Source organism: Coregonus lavaretus, assembly GCF_964263955.1.
Source record: "Coregonus lavaretus genome assembly, chromosome: 2".
NCBI lineage: Eukaryota > Metazoa > Chordata > Actinopteri > Salmoniformes > Salmonidae > Coregonus > Coregonus lavaretus.
The window spans coordinates 35,614,589-35,632,589 of NC_139989.1; the positions used below are offsets into that span (position 1 = coordinate 35,614,589).

Here is an 18,001-nt window from a genome sequence, read left to right on the forward strand (position 1 = left end):
TCAGGTAGGGAGTGGTTTTATCATGTTGTAGACATCTTGTGACATGAGTGTACAAACAGTTCAGAGCGATAAAAGCAAAAACATGAAAAACAAAGCCTGGGGTCGACAGTTACGACAACATTTATTTGAAATACTGCTGCTTGTGATTTTAATGTATGTATGGTCAGTTAAGTGCAACGTTTACTTTAGATTAAAATAACGTGAACAGGACAGAAAGTGGAATGGAGTACTACATGTGTCTGTGTCTTATAACTAATACACACAACTTTTGTACAGGTTTAACCCTGAAGAGACCTACCCTCTCTAAAACGCCTTCCCATTCAGCTTTTTCACCTGGTGAAACGGTTCAGTTCATCTGCTCTGTCTCACAGCGAATTGCCATCACTGCAAACTTTGACTTATATAGGGGTGGATCTCCAATACTCACCCAGGCAGTTGAATCCACTCAGACCAGTGAGACTTTCACATTGTCCAGTCTGCAATCTTCACACCAGGGAAGGTACAGTTGTCTACAACAGATAACCAAGAATGGTCAGAAAATGATCAGCTCTTCTTCCAGCAACTCCATGGACATTACTATTGGTGAGTGAGACTGCGAACACACAGTTGAGGGCACTAAAACATTTTCTAAAAATGTGATTTGCAGTACAGGTTTTTGTAACAAACTATCACTAGTAGATGCTAGAGCAACTTGTTGCACATGCACTGCAGAAATTCTTCTGCCAAAAACTGTTCAATGCCCACTTCTGTAAGGTTATATTTACAGTGCCTTCAGAAAGTAATCACACCCCTTGACGTTTTCCACATTTTGTTGTGTTACAAAGTGGGATTAAAATGGATTTAATTGTCATTTTTTTCGTCAATGATCTACACAAAATACTCTAATGTCAAAGTGGAAGAAAAATTATATCATTTTTTATTTATTTTTTATCATTAAAAATAAACACTAATATATCTTGATTAGATATGTATTCAACCCCCCTGAGTCAATACATGTTAGAATCACCTTTTTTGCTGAGGAGATCTTAGTTGAGCAATTTTACATCTAACTAAGATGTTTGGTGCAGTATTTCTCAAGTGAAAAAATGTGCATGAAAACAATTAGTCTCTTGTTGAACGACAACAAACACTTCATTGAAGAATCCCTACTGTTGACCAATCACTGACGAAGGGGTGTAGACTTCGGCCACTGACATTCGGCTTGCCTCAAGATAAAGTGACTAGGCAACAGGATAGATAATAAACAGTAACAGCAGCGTAAGTGATGAGTCAAAAGAGAGGCTGCTGTGACAGAGAGGCATAGCAGCCATGTCTCAATATCTACTGGAGATAAAACAGTTTCAAGTCTGGTATTCGCTCTCTATCGCACCCTCTTCAGCACTTTTCTCATTACACTAATTATATAATGAGACCAATTTGTTGGTGCAAAAAGGGTCAATGCAGATAGTCATGGTAGTTTATGGTTAACTATTTAACTATTTAGCAGTCATATGGCTTGGGGGTAGAAGCTGTTCAGGGTCCTGTGGTTCCAGATATGGTGCATCAGTACCGACTTGCCGTGCGGTAGCACAGAGAACAGTCTATGACTTGGGTGGCTGGAGTCTTTGACATTATGCCAGTAACACAAAATCTCAATTTAATTCTAAACGCAGGCTGTATCACAACAAAATGTGGAAAAAGTCAAGCGGCGTGAATACTTTCTGAAGGCTCTGTAGGTTAATAGTTCACCACATACACAACTGCCATCTCTTGTTTAGAGTTAAGAGGACTTTTTGAAAAATGGAAAATCTCAATTTCAGTTTAGATTTTTTTGGGGGTTCTATGCAGTTGTAAATCAAACATATACATTGTAAAAGTTTTTTCAATTTGAACTTATTTTAGAAAAAGAGTGAATCGTGAAAGAGTGCCAATACATTTGACCACGTCTGTACATTCACAACCCGTGCTGTTGTTTTCGCCTACCCCCACCCCAGCCCCTAACTGCTTGTTGTTCTACTTTTTTATATAAGGGGGAGGTGTGAGATATTCTGCTCTGGTCCACAGCAAAACAATTATTTAACTGGCTTTATTATGACTATATTACACCTTAATTTCTCAGTGACCCTCCCAAAGCCCCAAATCTATCTGAGATCTGCCACAGAGGTTGCTTGGGGTAAAGGAGTTGACATCATCTGCTCCATCACAACACAGCACTTGCATGGAACATTCAGTTTGCAGAAGACTTCAGCCTCATTCAGAATGGACAAAACCACAAGTAGCAACTCTGTCACCTTCAACATTCCTAAAGTGGACTTTAGCCACGAGGGGTCATACCGATGTCAGTATCAGACAAGGGTATCCAGTCGAGACTTCAGCTCCACTCAAAGTTACTCTGTTGAATTTTCGGTTATAGGTGAGCAACTAAACATTAATGGGTGAACGCCATCAGCAAGAGGAACACTGGGTTCCCGAGATTATACATTATTTAATGCAAGAGTTTGGATATCTCTTCATAATGTATTCTAGCATAGTGTTTTCTTGGCTATAAAAAGTATTGTTATGCTGCAGTCACAGTGCACACGTTAACAACCTGCTCTTGTCTTTTCCTAGTCGTCTTGCTACAGCCCAACATCTCTCTCAGTGCTCCAAATGGATGGATGGTCTGGGGACTTCAGGGGCCAGAGGTGACCAGGGGCCACAGCTTCTCCATCACCTGCTCCATTCAGCCACAGTATCCTGGAGGCCTCTTCTATCTGGACTTCTCTGGGTCCAACAGAACTGAGACTACGCCTGCAGTCAACCACTCTGCCTCCTTCCACTTCCCTGTTGCAGAGTATAAAGACCAGGGGAACTACAGCTGCAGCTATGGAGTCAACGTCTCCACCCGGTCATTCCGTTCTACCAAGACAGAGTTGCTGACAGTCAGCATTCGAGGTAAAATAAGTTTTAGTTTCATGTTCCTCAAGTGCATTACCATGAAGGCCATATTTAAGGATTGTGAGTAGAAAAATATATAGATATTATCAGTCCTATCAGTCATACAATATTTTTTAAAGACCAATGTTTAAACATTGTAGAAGAATTTGATAGCTATACAAATTCTGAAATGTAGGTCTTCTGAAAGATGCTGAATATGTTGTTTCTCTCCATAGCATCTATAGTCCCCATTATTGCCTCTGGCGCAATAGGTGGGCTCCTCCTCCTCTTGCTGCTGCTAATTCCTTGTCTAGTCTGGAGGAAGAGAAACAGCAGAGAGCAGTCTATTATGAGAAACCCAAGAGAAAGTAAGTTCTAGTTCCTCTAATTAGGATTTTGATTAGGGTTGCACAATTCTCAGGTTTTCAAGAACTCCCAGTTGGAAGATTCCTGAAATGTGGAATCCTCCAACCAGGATCTCTTGAAAACTTGGACATTTTGATTACCGGAATTTTTCAACCCTAATTTTGTTATGGTTTTGTACTGTTTATGATATCTATTCCTGCTTACATTCACTGATGTCATTTATATGAATTGAACTGATTAATCCCTCAGCTGCCATTCACATGAACACATATGGAAACACTGTAGGTGAAGCGAGTGAAGAGGATTATGAAGAGGATTACATCAACGCAGAAACCTTTGTCAACAAGAGCAAAGATGAAGACTTGAAAAAAGGATGCCATGCAGGAATGTATGTGAAAAGGGATTTGCTTACCACTAAAAATAATGATTAAAAAAATGTCTGCAGTTATGAAGGGATAACGTGTGCCAAGATCCTGACTTGAAGTCCAGGCATGTAACTCAAATGTAAATGTATTCATCCTCAGGAATGCTCCAGGATCCATGAATAAGTGTGGAAACAACCAAGGTAAAGGACCAGAGGCAGGTGAGGAAGATGAGGAAGTCTATGAAAATCCAGATACATTCACAGAGACAGATTTAGCTGAAGATATGTACAGTGGGGAAAAAAAGTATTTAGTCAGCCACCAATTGTGCAAGTTCTCCCACTTAAAAATATGAGAGAGGCCTGTAATTTTCATCATAGGTACACGTCAACTATGACAGAGAAAATGAGGAAAAAAAATCCAGAAATTCACATTGTAGGATTTTTAATGAATTTATTTGCAAATTATGGTGGAAAATAAGTATTTGGTCAATAACAAAAGTTTCTCAATACTTTGTTATATACCCTTTGTTGGCAATGACACAGGTCAAACGTTTTCTGTAAGTCTTCACAAGGTTTTCACACACTGTTGCTGGTATTTTGGCCCATTCCTCCATGCAGATCTCCTCTAGAGCAGTGATGTTTTGGGGCTGTCGCTGGGCAATACGGACTTTCAACTCCCGCCAAAGATTTTCTATGGGGTTGAGATCTGGAGACTGGCTAGGCCACTCCAGGACCTTGAAATGCTTCTTACGAAGCCACTCCTTCGTTGCCCGGGCGGTGTGTTTGGGATTATTGTCATGCTGAAAGACCCAGCCACGTTTCATCTTCAATGCCCTTGCTGATGGAAGGAGGTTTTCACTCAAAATCTCATGATACATGGCCCCATTCATTCTTTCCTTTACACGGATCAGTCGTCCTGGTCCCTTTGCAGAAAAACAGCCCCAAAGCATGATGTTTCCATCCCCATGCTTCACAGTAGGTATGGTGTTCTTTGGATGCAACTCAGCATTCTTTGTCCTCCAAACACGACGAGTTGAGTTTTTACCAAAAAATTATATTTTGGTTTCATCTGACATTCTCCGAATCCTCTTCTGGATCATCCAAATGCACTCTAGCAAACTTCAGACGGGCCTGGACATGTACTGGCTTAAGCAGGGGGACACGTCTGGTACTGCAGGATTTGAGTCCCTGGCAGCGTAGTGTGTTACTGATGGTAGGCTTTGTTACTTTGGTCCCAGCTCTCTGCAGGTCATTCACTAGGTCCCCCCGTGTGGTTCTGGGATTTTTGCTCACCGTTCTTGTGATCATTTTGACCCCACAGGGTGAGATCTTGCGCGGAGCCCCAGATCGAGGGAGATTATCAGTGGTCTTGTATGTCTTCCATTTCCTAATAATTGCTCCCACAGTTGATTTCTTCAAACCAAGCTGCTTACCTATTGCAGATTCAGTCTTCCCAGCCTGGTGCAGGTCTACAATTTTGTTTCTGGTGTCCTTTGACAGCTCTTTGGTCTTGGCCATAGTGGAGTTTGGAGTGTGACTGTTTGAGGTTGTGGACAGGTGTCTTTTATACTGATAACAAGTTCAAACAGGTGCCATTAATACAGGTAACGAGTGGAGGACAGAGGAGCCTCTTAAAGAAGAAGTTACAGGTGTGTGAGAGCCAGAAATCTTGCTTGTTTGTAGGTGACCAAATACTTATTTTCCACCATAATTTGCAAATAAATTCATTAAAAATCCTACAATGTGATTTTCAGGAATTTTTTTTCTCATTTTGTCTGTCATAGTTGACGTGTACCTATGATGAAAATTACAGGCCTCTCTCATCTTTTTAAGTGGGAGAACTTGCACAATTGGTGGCTAACTAAATACTTTTTTTCCCCACTGTATGATGAAGACAATTAGTCTTTAGACTTGGAGCAGCTCGCTTCATGTAAAGCTGGAGGGGAGAATGACTATGAAGAAGATGACAACATATACGCAAACTATGAGTGGAGGACTTGTAATAGGCATGTTGATGCATAACAAAAATATGAATGCAACACGTAACAATTTCATAGATTTGAATCAGTTACAGTTCATATCAGGAAATCAGTCAATTGAAATAAATTCATTAGGTCGTAATCTATGGATTTCACATGACTGAGAATACAGATATCCTTAAAAGAAAATGGCCTCACAATGGGCCTCAGGATCTCGTCACGGTATTTTTGTGCATTCAAATGACCATCGATAAAATGCAATTGTGTTCAATGTCCATAGCTTATGCCTGCCCGTACCATAACCCCACCACCATCATGGGGCACTCTGTACACAATGTTGACATCAGCAAACTGCTCGCCCACATGACGCCATACACAGGGTCTGCAGTTGTGAGGCTGGTTGGATGTACTGCCAAACTCTCTAAAACGACGTTGGAGGCAGCTTATGGTAGCGAAATGAACATTCAATTATCTGGCAACAGCTCTGGTGGACATTCCTGCAGTCAGCATACCAATTGCATGCCCCCTCAAAACTTGAGACATCTGTGGCATTGTGTTGTGTGACAAAACTGCACATTTTAGAGTGGCCTTTTATTGTCCCCAGTACAAGGTGCACCTGTGTAATGATCATGCTGTTTAATCAGCTTCTTGATATGCCACACCTGTCAGGTGGATGGATTATCTTGGCCAAGGAGAAATGCTCACTAACAGGGATGTAAACACATTTGTGCACAAAATCTGAGAGAAATACGCTTTTTGTTCATATGGAACATTTCTGGGATCTTTTATTTCAGCTCATGAAACATGGGACAAACTCTTTACATGTTGCGTTTATATTTTTGTTCAGTGTATGATTTCTATTTGGGGTACTGTTTATGATAGCTATTCCTGCTTACATTCACTGATGTAATTTATATGAATTAAAATAAATTAATCCCTCAGCTGCCATGAGCATCAACAAGTACGGAAACACGGTGGGTGCAGCGAGTGAGGAAGATGATGAAGAGGAATATGTCAACGCAGAAATCTTCGTCAATAAGAGCAAAGATGAAGACATGAAAAAAGGATGCCATGCAAGCATGTATGTGAAAAGGGAGAAACTTACCACAAAAAGTTATTTTGAAAATGTCAGCAGTTATGAATGGATACCCTGTGCCAAGATCCTGACTTGACATCCAGGCAAGTAACTCAAATGTTTGTATTCATCCTCAGGAATGCTCCAGGAGCCATGAACAAGTGTGGAAACAACCAAGGTGAAGGACCAGAGGCAGGTGAGGAAGATGAGGAAGTCTATGAAAATCCAGATACATTCACAGAGACAGATTTAGCTGAAGATATGTATGATGAAGACAATTAGTCTTTAGACTTGGAGCAGCTCGCTTCATGTAAAGCTGGAGGGGAGAATGACTATGAAGAAGATGACAACATATACGCAAACTATGAGTGGAGGACTTGTAATAGGCATGTTGATGCAGAACAAAAATATAAATGCAACACGTAACAATTTCATAGATTTGAATCAGTTACAGTTTATATCAGGAAATCAGTCAATTGAAATAAATTCATTAGGTCGTAATCTATGGATTTCACATGACTGAGAATACAGATATCCTTAAAAGAAAATGGCCTCACAATGGGCCTCAGGATCTCGTCACGGTATTTTTGTGCATTCAAATGACCATCGATAAAATGCAATTGTGTTCAATGTCCATAGCTTATGCCTGCCCGTACCATAACCCCACCACCATCATGGGGCACTCTGTACACAATGTTGACATCAGCAAACTGCTCGCCCACATGACGCCATACACAGGGTCTGCAGTTGTGAGGCTGGTTGGATGTACTGCCAAACTCTCTAAAACGACGTTGGAGGCAGCTTATGGTAGCGAAATGAACATTCAATTATCTGGCAACAGCTCTGGTGGACATTCCTGCAGTCAGCATACCAATTGCATGCCCCCTCAAAACTTGAGACATCTGTGGCATTGTGTTGTGTGACAAAACTGCACATTTTAGAGTGGCCTTTTATTGTCCCCAGTACAAGGTGCACCTGTGTAATGATCATGCTGTTTAATCAGCTTCTTGATATGCCACACCTGTCAGGTGGATGGATTATCTTGGCCAAGGAGAAATGCTCACTAACAGGGATGTAAACACATTTGTGCACAAAATCTGAGAGAAATACGCTTTTTGTTCATATGGAACATTTCTGGGATCTTTTATTTCAGCTCATGAAACATGGGACAAACTCTTTACATGTTGCGTTTATATTTTTGTTCAGTGTATGATTTCTATTTGGGGTACTGTTTATGATAGCTATTCCTGCTTACATTCACTGATGTAATTTATAGGAATTAAAATAAATTAATCCCTCAGCTGCCATGAGCATCAACAAGTACGGAAACACTGTGGGTGCAGCGAGTGAGGAAGATGATGAAGAGGAATATGTCAACGCAGAAATCTTCGTCAATAAGAGCAAAGATGAAGACATGAAAAAAGGATGCCATGCAAGCATGTATGTGAAAAGGGAGAAACTTACCACAAAAAGTTATTTTGAAAATGTCAGCAGTTATGAATGGATACCCTGTGCCAAGATCCTGACTTGACATCCAGGCAAGTAACTCAAATGTTTGTATTCATCCTCAGGAATGCTCCAGGAGCCATGAACAAGTGTGGAAACAACCAAGGTGAAGGACCAGAGGCAGGTGAGGAAGATGAGGACATCTATGAAAATCCAGATACCTTCACAGGGATGGATGATGCTGAAGATATGTATGATGAAGACAATTAGTCTTTAGACCTGGAGCAGCTAGCTTCATGTAAAGCTGGAGGGGAGAATGACTATGAAGAAGATGACAAGATATACGCTAACTATGAGTGGAGGACTTGTAATAGGCATGTTGATGCAGAGATATTGATGCCAGGAGAGGCTTGAAATGTTAGCTTGGTGAGTTGAATTATAACATTTTTCATCAAAATGCTCAGTTAGTAGATAAGAGTACAGGCTTTGTTTGAATGTGAATTTCAATGTACTGTACATTATTTGGGTGTATGATTTCTAGGTGTATTCTTGCCGGGTAATTGTATGAGTTTTCTGACTTGACTAACACATGTAGCTCTATTTATCTTTTTTATTATTCATTAAATAAAAATATACAGTGGGGAGAACAAGTATTTGATACACTGCCGATTTTGGAGGTTTTCCTACTTACAAAGCATGTAGAGGTCTGTAATTTTTATCATAGGCACACTTCAACTGTGAGAGACGGAATCTAAAACAAAAAAATCCAGAAAATCACATTGTATGATTTTTAAGTAATTAATTAGCATTTTATTGCATGACATAAGTATTTGATCACCTACCAACCAGTAAGAATTCCGGCTCTCACAGACTGTCACGCCCTGGCTCTGGGGACACTGTTATGTTGAGCCAGGGTGTGTAGATCTATGTATTTCATTTCTATGTTGGCCAGTGTGGTTCTCAATCAGAGGCAACGAGTGTCAGCTGTGGCTGGTTGTCTCTGATTGGGAACCACATTTAAACAGGCTATTTGCCCACAGTGGTTGTGGGATCCTGTTCGTGTTGGACCATTGACTGTCACGTTATCGTTTTGTTGTTTTTGATCGTGTGATCATTATATAAATAAATATGTTCTCATTCAACGTTGCGCCTTGGTCCTCCTCTCTTCCCGACGAACGTGACAGAAGATCCCACCAAGACTGGACCAAGCAGCGTGTCCAGGAGCCATCGCCAGGGAGATCTCTAGCAGATCTCCTTCGCCTCCTCGACTGGGTCAAGCCGGGTGAGGAAGAGAAGGGCCGGACTTGGAAGCAGAAGGGCGAAAGTCTGGCGAGGGACATGGAGACCTGGTCCACGGGTAGGAGAGACGCCCAGAAAATGTTTAGGGGGGGGCTAACGACGTGGACGACGGGCCAGCAGGAGACCGCGACAGAGCGGCCCAGCGGGTTGGCAGAGGAGGCCGCCAGGTTACGGGGGCCACTGGTCGAAGAGGGGATGGAAGGTGTAGAGGCACGGCGAGAGGTACTGGGGTGTGTTACCAGTCCGGTCCGGCCCATTCCAGATCCCTGCGTAGGGCCAGTGGTGTGTGTCCCCAGTACGGTCCGGCCTGTTCCTGCTCCCCGCACCAGGCCAATGGTGCGAGTCTCCAGCCCGGTCCAGCCTGTTCCTGCTCCACGCACCAAGCCAGGGGTGCGTATCGTCAGCCCGGTCCGGCCTGTTCCTGCTCCCCGCACCAAGCCTATGGTGCGCGTCGCCAGCCCGGTTCGGCCTGTTCCTGCCACTCGCACCAAGCCAGGGGTGCGAGTCGTCAGCCCGGTCCAGCCTGTTCCTGCTCCACGCACCAAGCCAGGGGTGCGTATCGTCAGCCCGGTCCGGTCCGTTCCTGCTCCACGCACCAAGCCAGGGGTGCGCATCGTCAGTCCGGCACTGCCCATGCCTGTTCCACTGGTTCCTGGTCCGGCACCGGTCAGATGCGTTACGCCGGAGCTAGAGCAATCCGCTCCATCAGTGTGCTGTCCAGCTCCGGTCAGCGGGGCCATACCGGACCAGGGGTACTTTGGGGGGTTGGAGAGGGAGTGGGGATCAGGCCCGGAGCCGGATCCGCCGCCAAGGCGGAGTGCCCACCCGGTCCCTCCCCTGTGGTATTTGGTTGACGCGGTCGGAGTCCGCGCCTTTAGGGGGGGGTACTGTCACGCCCTGGCTCTGGGGACACTGTTATGTTGAGCCAGGGTGTGTAGATCTATGTATTTCATTTCTATGTTGGCCAGTGTGGTTCTCAATCAGAGGCAACGAGTGTCAGCTGTGGCTGGTTGTCTCTGATTGGGAACCACATTTAAACAGGCTGTTTGCCCACAGTGGTTGTGGGATCCTGTTCGTGTTGGTTTGTGTTTGACCATTGACTGTCACGTTATCGTTTTGTTGTTTTTGATCGTGTGATCATTATATAAATAAATATGTTCTCATTCAACGCTGCACCTTGGTCCTCCTCTCTTCCCGACGAACGTGACACAGACCTGTTAGTTTTTCTTTAAGAAGCCCTCCTGTTCTCCACTCATTACCTGTATTAACTGCACCTGTTTGAACTAGTTACCTGTGTAAAAGACACCTGTCCACACACTCAATCAAACAGACTCCAACCTCTCCACAATGGCCAAGACCAGAGAGCTGTGTAAGGACATCAGGGATACAATTGTAGACCTGCACAAGGCTGGGATGGGCTACAGGACAATAGGCAAGCAGCTTGGTGAGAAGGCAACAACTGTTGGCGCAATTATTAGAAAATGGAAGAAATTCAAGATGACGGTCAATCACCTTCGGTCTGGGGCTCCATGCAAGATCTCACCTCGTGGGGCATCAATGATCATGAGGAAGGTGAGGGATCAGCCCAGAACAACACAGCAGGACCTGGTCAATGACCTGAAGAGAGCTGGGACCACAGTCTCAAAGAAAACCATTAGTAACACACTACGCCGTCATGGATTAAAATCCTGCAGCGCACGCAAGGTCCCCCTGCTCAAGCCAGCGCATGTCCAGGCCCGTCTGAAGTTTGCCAATGACCATCTGGATGATCCAGAGGAGGAATGGGAGAAGGTCATGTGGTCTGATGAGACAAAAATATAGCTTTTTGGTCTAAACTCCACTCACCGTGTTTGGAGGAAGAAGAAGGATGAGTACAACCCCAAGAACACCATCCCAACCGTGAAGCATGGATGTGGAAACATCATTCTTTGGGGATGCTTTTCTGCAAAGGGGACAGGACGACTGCACCGTATTGAGGGGAGGATGGATGGGGACATGTATCGCGAGATCTTGGCCAACAACCTCCTTCCCTCAGTAAGAGCATTGAAGATGGGTCGTGGCTGGGTCTTCCAGCATGACAACGACACGAAACACACAGCCAGGGCAACTAAGGAGTGGCTCCGTAAGAAGCATCTCAAGGTCCTGGAGTGACCTAGCCAGTCTCCAGACCTGAACCCAATAGAAAATCTTTGGAGGGAGCTGAAATTCCGTATTGCACAGCGACAGCCCCGAAACCTGAAGGATCTGGAGAAGGTCTGTATGGAGGAGTGGGCCAAAATCCCTGCTGCAGTGTGTGCAAACCTGGTCAAGACCTACAGGAAACATATGATCTCTGTAATTGCAAACAAAGGTTTCTGTACCAAATATTAAGTTCTGCTTTTCTGATGTATCAAATACTTATGTCATGCAATAAAATGCTAATTAATTACTTAAAAATCATACAATGTGATTTTCTGGATTTTTTTGTTTTAGATTCCGTCTCTCACAGTTGAAGTGTGCCTATGATAAAAATTACAGACCTCTACATGCTTTGTAAATAGGAAAACCTGCAAAATCGGCAGTGTATCAAATACTTGTTCTCCCCACTGTATATACACTACCGGCCGGTCAAAGGTTTTAGAACACTTACTCATTCAAGGGTTTTTCTTTATTTTACTATTTTCTACATTGTAGAATAATAGTGAAGACATCAAAACTATGAAATAACACACATGGAATCATGTAGTAACCAAAAAAGTGTTAAAGAAATGAAAATATATTTTATATTTGAGATTCTTCAAATCTTGGCATTTTCTCAACCAGCTCCACCTGGAATGCTTTTCCAACAGTCTTGAAGGAGTTCCCACATATGCTGCTTTTCCTTCACTCTGTGGTTCGACTCATCCCAAACCATCTCAATTTGGTTAAGGTCGGGGGATTGTGGAGGCTAGGTCATCTGATGCAGCACTCCATCACTCTCTTTCTTGGTAAAATAGCCCTTACACAGCCTGGAGGTGTGTTGGGTCATTGTCCTGTTGAAAAACAAATGATAGTTCCACTAAGTCCAAACCAGATGGGATGGTGTATCGCTGCAGAATGCTGTGGTAGCCATGCTGGTTAAGTGTGCCTAGAATTCTAAATAAATCACAGACAGTGTCACCAGCAAAGCACCCCGACACCATAACACCTCCTCCTCCATGCTTTACGGTGGGAAATACACATGCGGAGATCATCCGTTCACCCACACCGCGTCTCACAAAGACATGATAGCCAGTTTCATCACAGCGCTTGATGGTTTTTGCAACTGCACTTGAAGAAACTTTAAAAGTTCTTGACATTTTCCCGATTGACTGACATTCATGTCTTAAAGCAATGATGGACTGTAGTTTTGTCTTCCCCCCCCCCCCCCCCCCCTCCCCTCACCTTGTCACAACACAACTGATTGGCTGAAACACATTAAGAAGGAAAGAAATTCCACAAATTAACTTTTAAGAAGGCACACCTGTTAATTGAATGCATTACAGGTGACTACCTCATGAAGCTGGTTGAGAGAATGTCAAGAGTGTGCAAAGCTGTCATCAAGGCAAAGGGTGGCTTTTTGAAGAATCTCAAATATAAAATATATTTTGATTTGTTTAACACTTTTTGGGTTACTACATGATTCCATATGTGTTATTTCCTAGTTTTTATGTCGTCACTATTATTCTACAATGTAGAAAATAGTAAAAATTAAGAAAAACTCTTGAATGAGTAGTTGTTCTAAAGCTTTTGACCGTTAGTGTATATTATTTACTTGAGATTCAAAAGAGTGATTGTCTTGATGCATTGGCTGAACCCATTGAACATAATGTTATTTTTTTAAATGTTCCACATAAAAAATGTATTAATATTTTAGACTAATTCTCTTCTATAATATTTAGTGTGCTGTCAAACAGTTCTGCTGTCGAAGAATGATCCGTAGCAATGACTGGTTGTGATATGCTAAACTTCAGATCTTCACTCCTAGAAAAAGGGTTCCAAAAGTTTTTTTCTGCTGTCCCCATAGGAGAACCCTTTTTGGTTCCAGGTAAAACCGTTTTTGGGTTCCATGTAGAACCGTCTGTGTAAAGGGTTCTACCTGGAACCAAAAAGGGTTCTTCAAAGGGTTCTCCTATGAGGACAGCCAAATAACTCTTTTAGGTTCTAGATAGCACCTTTTTTTTAAGTGTACAGTATGGCAAAAGGCTAATACATTTGTACTGCATGTATAAAATCTAACAATAATTTGATTTCAGTGTACATTTTCAATTATTGTGGGTGTGGCTTTAAAGAACATGAAATCCATGAACCCTGATTATTTTTTACAAAAGCTTAAAAGTTAAATTATTGTTGCTGATGTGAGACAGAAATGGTCTTGAAAATATGTGGGGATTTAAATACTGTACAACTATATGGTCAACATTTAGAAATAGATCTCTGGACGCAGGAGGCCAAAATCGACCCTGACCAACAACTTTCATTTTGAAGAAACCTGTAAAGCAGAGGACGTGATAATGCAGGTCTTATTATATCCACTAGGGAGAAATTGTGTCACATCGTTCATTATGTCAAACACACTACATACTGTACACACTGTGCACTATCTCTCTCTCTCTCTCTCTCTCTCTCTCTCTCTCTCTCTCTCTCTCTCTCTCACACACACACACATACACACACACACAGGTGTCCCCCAAATTAGCACCCAAGTCATCAGTGCAGCGGCTAGACAGCCTCCGAGGGAAACCCACTCTTGACTGGTGTTCACATTTATTCATTTATTGAGGCTTTTCTTCTCCAGCCTGGCTGACACACACTGTCTGGAGCACAAGCTGCATTACTAGGTCGAGAGACAACAGCAGACATGAAGAAAAGAAGGCTGCCTAAAGACAAGGAGGGCGGATCCCAACTGGAGCCACTACAGAGAGACAACTATATTGCTCTTCCATACTGTTTGCCAGGGACAAAAATTCAGCCTTGGCATTTTATCCACACCAGCCCCGACGACTACTCGTGCCGCCAACTCACCCCGGAGTGGTGCCCAAACATTATCAGCCACAAGCCCATCAGCCACTGCCCAGACCCTATCAGCCGCTGCCCATACCCTATAATAGACCTACATCTACACCAGGCTTGAGCTTTCTGTCTGACATTCAGCATCCACTCTAGATGTAGATACAGACAGTAGTGCTGACACATAACATTGGCAGCACAGTACAGCGTTTCTCAACCATTTCTGTACCAGTGACTGATGAGACAGTCCTCTTTTTTAACCAGCTCATATTTAAAACAAATACAATATCTTAAAGCACCACTGGAGAATCAACTCACCACTATAACTGTGCCTCTGCGCTAGCTATTTTGTTTGCCTCCCTGTTGTGCTGTCTGTCTGTCTCAGCATCTTCTCTGCTGTCACTCTATGCTTTTTCTTGTTCTCTGTCAGTCTGTCTGCCTGTCTGTTGTTATACGTTATAAAAGCCAAGCTAATGATTTAGAGCTCTATTCAATCAGATCCGCTTTAGCCAACATCCGCATAGCTGTTGTTTTGGCGGTGTTGGGGGTGGAACAGTGTTAGAGCTGTCAAATCCTCAAGCGGCTCTTGGCATTATACCTAAAGCGGACATTGCCATTGGTTGCACGGAGTAGCATTAAGAGAAATCCCATGCAGCCTTGTTTACAATTTCGAACACTGGAATCTGAAAAGTTAATCTACACCTCGATTAGGCTGATACATTATTTTGTTTATAGATTTTTTATTTGAGCGTCATTATTTCTACACTTTCTCGTTCTGAACTTCAAACGTGAGTGGGAGGGGTGCGGCTTTGTGACAATAATCAAGAGCAGCTGCTCCCCGATTTGACAGCTACAACGTAGTTACACCTCCGACACCGCCAAAACATCAGCTATGCGGCCATCACCGGTTAACACTTGATCTGATTGAATCTAGGCCTTAGGCTATATTGCAAATGAGTGCCTTTCATATGTGTTCCCCTGAATCAACACCTATCCTATGTGTTAATCACTATAACAGGCCTCCAGACTATCATTTTCCACTGGTGTCAGTGGTGCCACTTACTTTACAGTTGGTCGGACCCAAATCACGAGTAATTATCTTATAAAGTAATTCATAGTGCTTTATTAAGAAGTATAATAAATAGACTACTGAGGTATTCAATAAATAAATTGTTTCATCTAACACCTATAGTTGCTATATTTTACTGTGAGAATAGGACTCCAGAATTTCCTGATTTATTTTTGTTCAATAGAGATGAATTACTTACATCTTTATGTATGTAATTTTGCAGCATACCACCGTGCATCCCATTGCTGGCTTACCTCTGAAGCTAAGGAGGGTTGGTCCTGGTCAGTCCTTGAATGGGAGACCAGATGCTACTGGAAGTGGTGTTGGAGGGCCATTAAGAGGCTCTCTTCTAAAATAAAAAATATCCCAATACCCCAGGGGAGTAATTGGGACATTGGCCTGTGTAGGCTGCCGTCTTACGGATGGGACGTTAAACAGATGTCCTGACTCTCTGTGGTCATTAAAAATCCCATGGCACTTATTGTAGGAGTAGGGGTGTTAACCACAGTGTCCTGGCTAAATTCCCAATCGGGCCCTCATACTGTCATGGCCACCTAATCATCCCCAGCTTCCAATTGGCTCATTCATCCCCTGTCCTCTCCCCTGTAACTCTTCCCTAGGTTGATGTTGTAAATGAGAATGTATTTTCAGTCAACTTACCTGGTTAAATAAAAAAAGATTATGTGCACTAAATAATATCATAGGCTAATTCATTTGGGTTTCAACACCTGAAGAGCTGGAAACTAAAAACACATGAACTTCATTGCTATCTCTGAATATAATACCCACTCCTAGTAACCAACAGCAAACAGGGGCGGTGTGTTCATTAGGGCGATATGGGCGACGCACTGCCAAACGGGAAAAGGAAGGGATTTTTTTTCTAATCAATTAAATCACGGCAACAGTAGTTCAGTGTTCTAATCTAGACGCCTGATCTGCCAATAAATGTCCAATCATGCTAAAGTCGTGCTTCAAATGTCCCCGCCCGTTTTGGGGCGATTTCAGTCAGGTTGAAAATCGCCCAGAAGTCTCTCATAGCCTCTAATGTAAAATATTTTTTTTTCAAATATCTGAGCTTTCAATACAATCTCTATGGGTTTCTGAGGGCTTGCACTTACGCGCTTTCGTCATACGTAACGTAACGATGAACGTAACTAAGAAACTACTCTTTCACCCTGAAGGCGGCAAGGCAGTAACGGACATGCACCATCTTTCAGAAAAGATTAAGAAACATGAGCTGTCAAAGACCCACATGGATAGCTGTTTGAGATTGTCTGCTTTTGGGAGAGTGAATATTGCCACTCAACTGGATGAGGGATACAGGCTAGCTGTCCGCCGCCACAACGATGAGGTTAGCAACAGCAGAGTCGTGAACACTGTCTACGAGAATCGAGACGACCTCATAGAATGTTTTGAAGCCATCCGGACGGGTTCATTGGGTTCATTTGACCAGCACACCTTGAGAGAGGCAGCTGGCTACGTGAGGATACTACATGATGAAGATTTAATTTTTTTCCTGCGGCTTTTTCACAAAATCATGCCCCACGTCGACATTCTGTACCAGAAGCTACAGAAGAAGGACATCGATGCTGTGTTTATCAAACGTGCCCTCGACAGCTTCACAAGCAAGTGCAGGCCATAAGGTAAGATTAAACTATATCAAAAAATGTGGTAAAAGCTCTTGTTGATCCTGCAATCTGAACAAATACCAAGATGCTGTATTTTCAGCTGATATTTCATTTGTTTATGGAAATGCATATTGTTTATGCAGTGTTGAGGAATGTGAAAGAACACCCTTGATTATTTTTACTGTGATAACTTATTTTGCTTTTGTAAGCCAACACTTTTGAGATCAGTCAATAAATGCTTCTGGTATTGACTTATATGCTGCCCCTGTCTTCATGTTGTTGCTGGACATATCTTTTTAAAAATGTGTGTAGGTCACCTAAATCATCAGAAAAATTGCCCCCCCTGAGAATTTTTTCAGGAGCCGCCACTGACAGCAAATGTAATGTCCCAAAAAAAAACGTTGGAGTTGTAGGCTACTACCCATGATCTCCATATGTCAAAGCCATATCAAATATCTTTGTTGTAAAATAGTTGCTATTGAGGTGAATATTGAGAGTTGAGAAATACATAACTATACCTACAGAAAGCTGAGACCCTCCTCTCTTCGACAAGGAAACGAAGCTTGTTGTACATTTAGAATGCATTTTTTCTCTCGAGCGCATGGGGGAGAGGAGAGTGGCTCGCTAAATGCAGCAGCAGGCCACAATGAGGGCACAGGCACATGGGGAAGGCAGACACTTTCATTACAGGAATCATGAGGATACTGCACTTTACTGTTTGACCAAATCATGGTTTTGAGTGAGGAAGTTTTGAGTGAGGTGACAATGTAGAATGTGCTCTTTCTACATTTACAGGCACCCTTTCCATTTTTCAACACATGATCTTGGCCGTCTAACTGATGACAGAGTCGGAGCAGGTGTCTTTGCTGATGT

General features: G+C 42.8%; 1 protein-coding gene across 1 annotated transcript; it reads left to right on the forward strand.

The window, feature by feature from the left end:
- Positions 1-282: 282 nt before the first annotated feature.
- LOC311138933 (uncharacterized protein) lies at positions 283-6,961 on the forward strand (the record flags this gene model as incomplete). Its single annotated transcript, XM_084173747.1, has 8 exons — positions 283-582; positions 2,099-2,392; positions 2,590-2,913; positions 3,132-3,263; positions 3,511-3,649; positions 3,786-3,844; positions 6,547-6,685; positions 6,817-6,961. Exons 1-8 carry the CDS (start codon positions 540-542, stop codon positions 6,959-6,961), a joined length of 1,275 nt encoding a protein of 424 aa, XP_084029873.1. The 5' UTR covers positions 283-539.
- Positions 6,962-18,001: the final 11,040 nt, after the last annotated feature.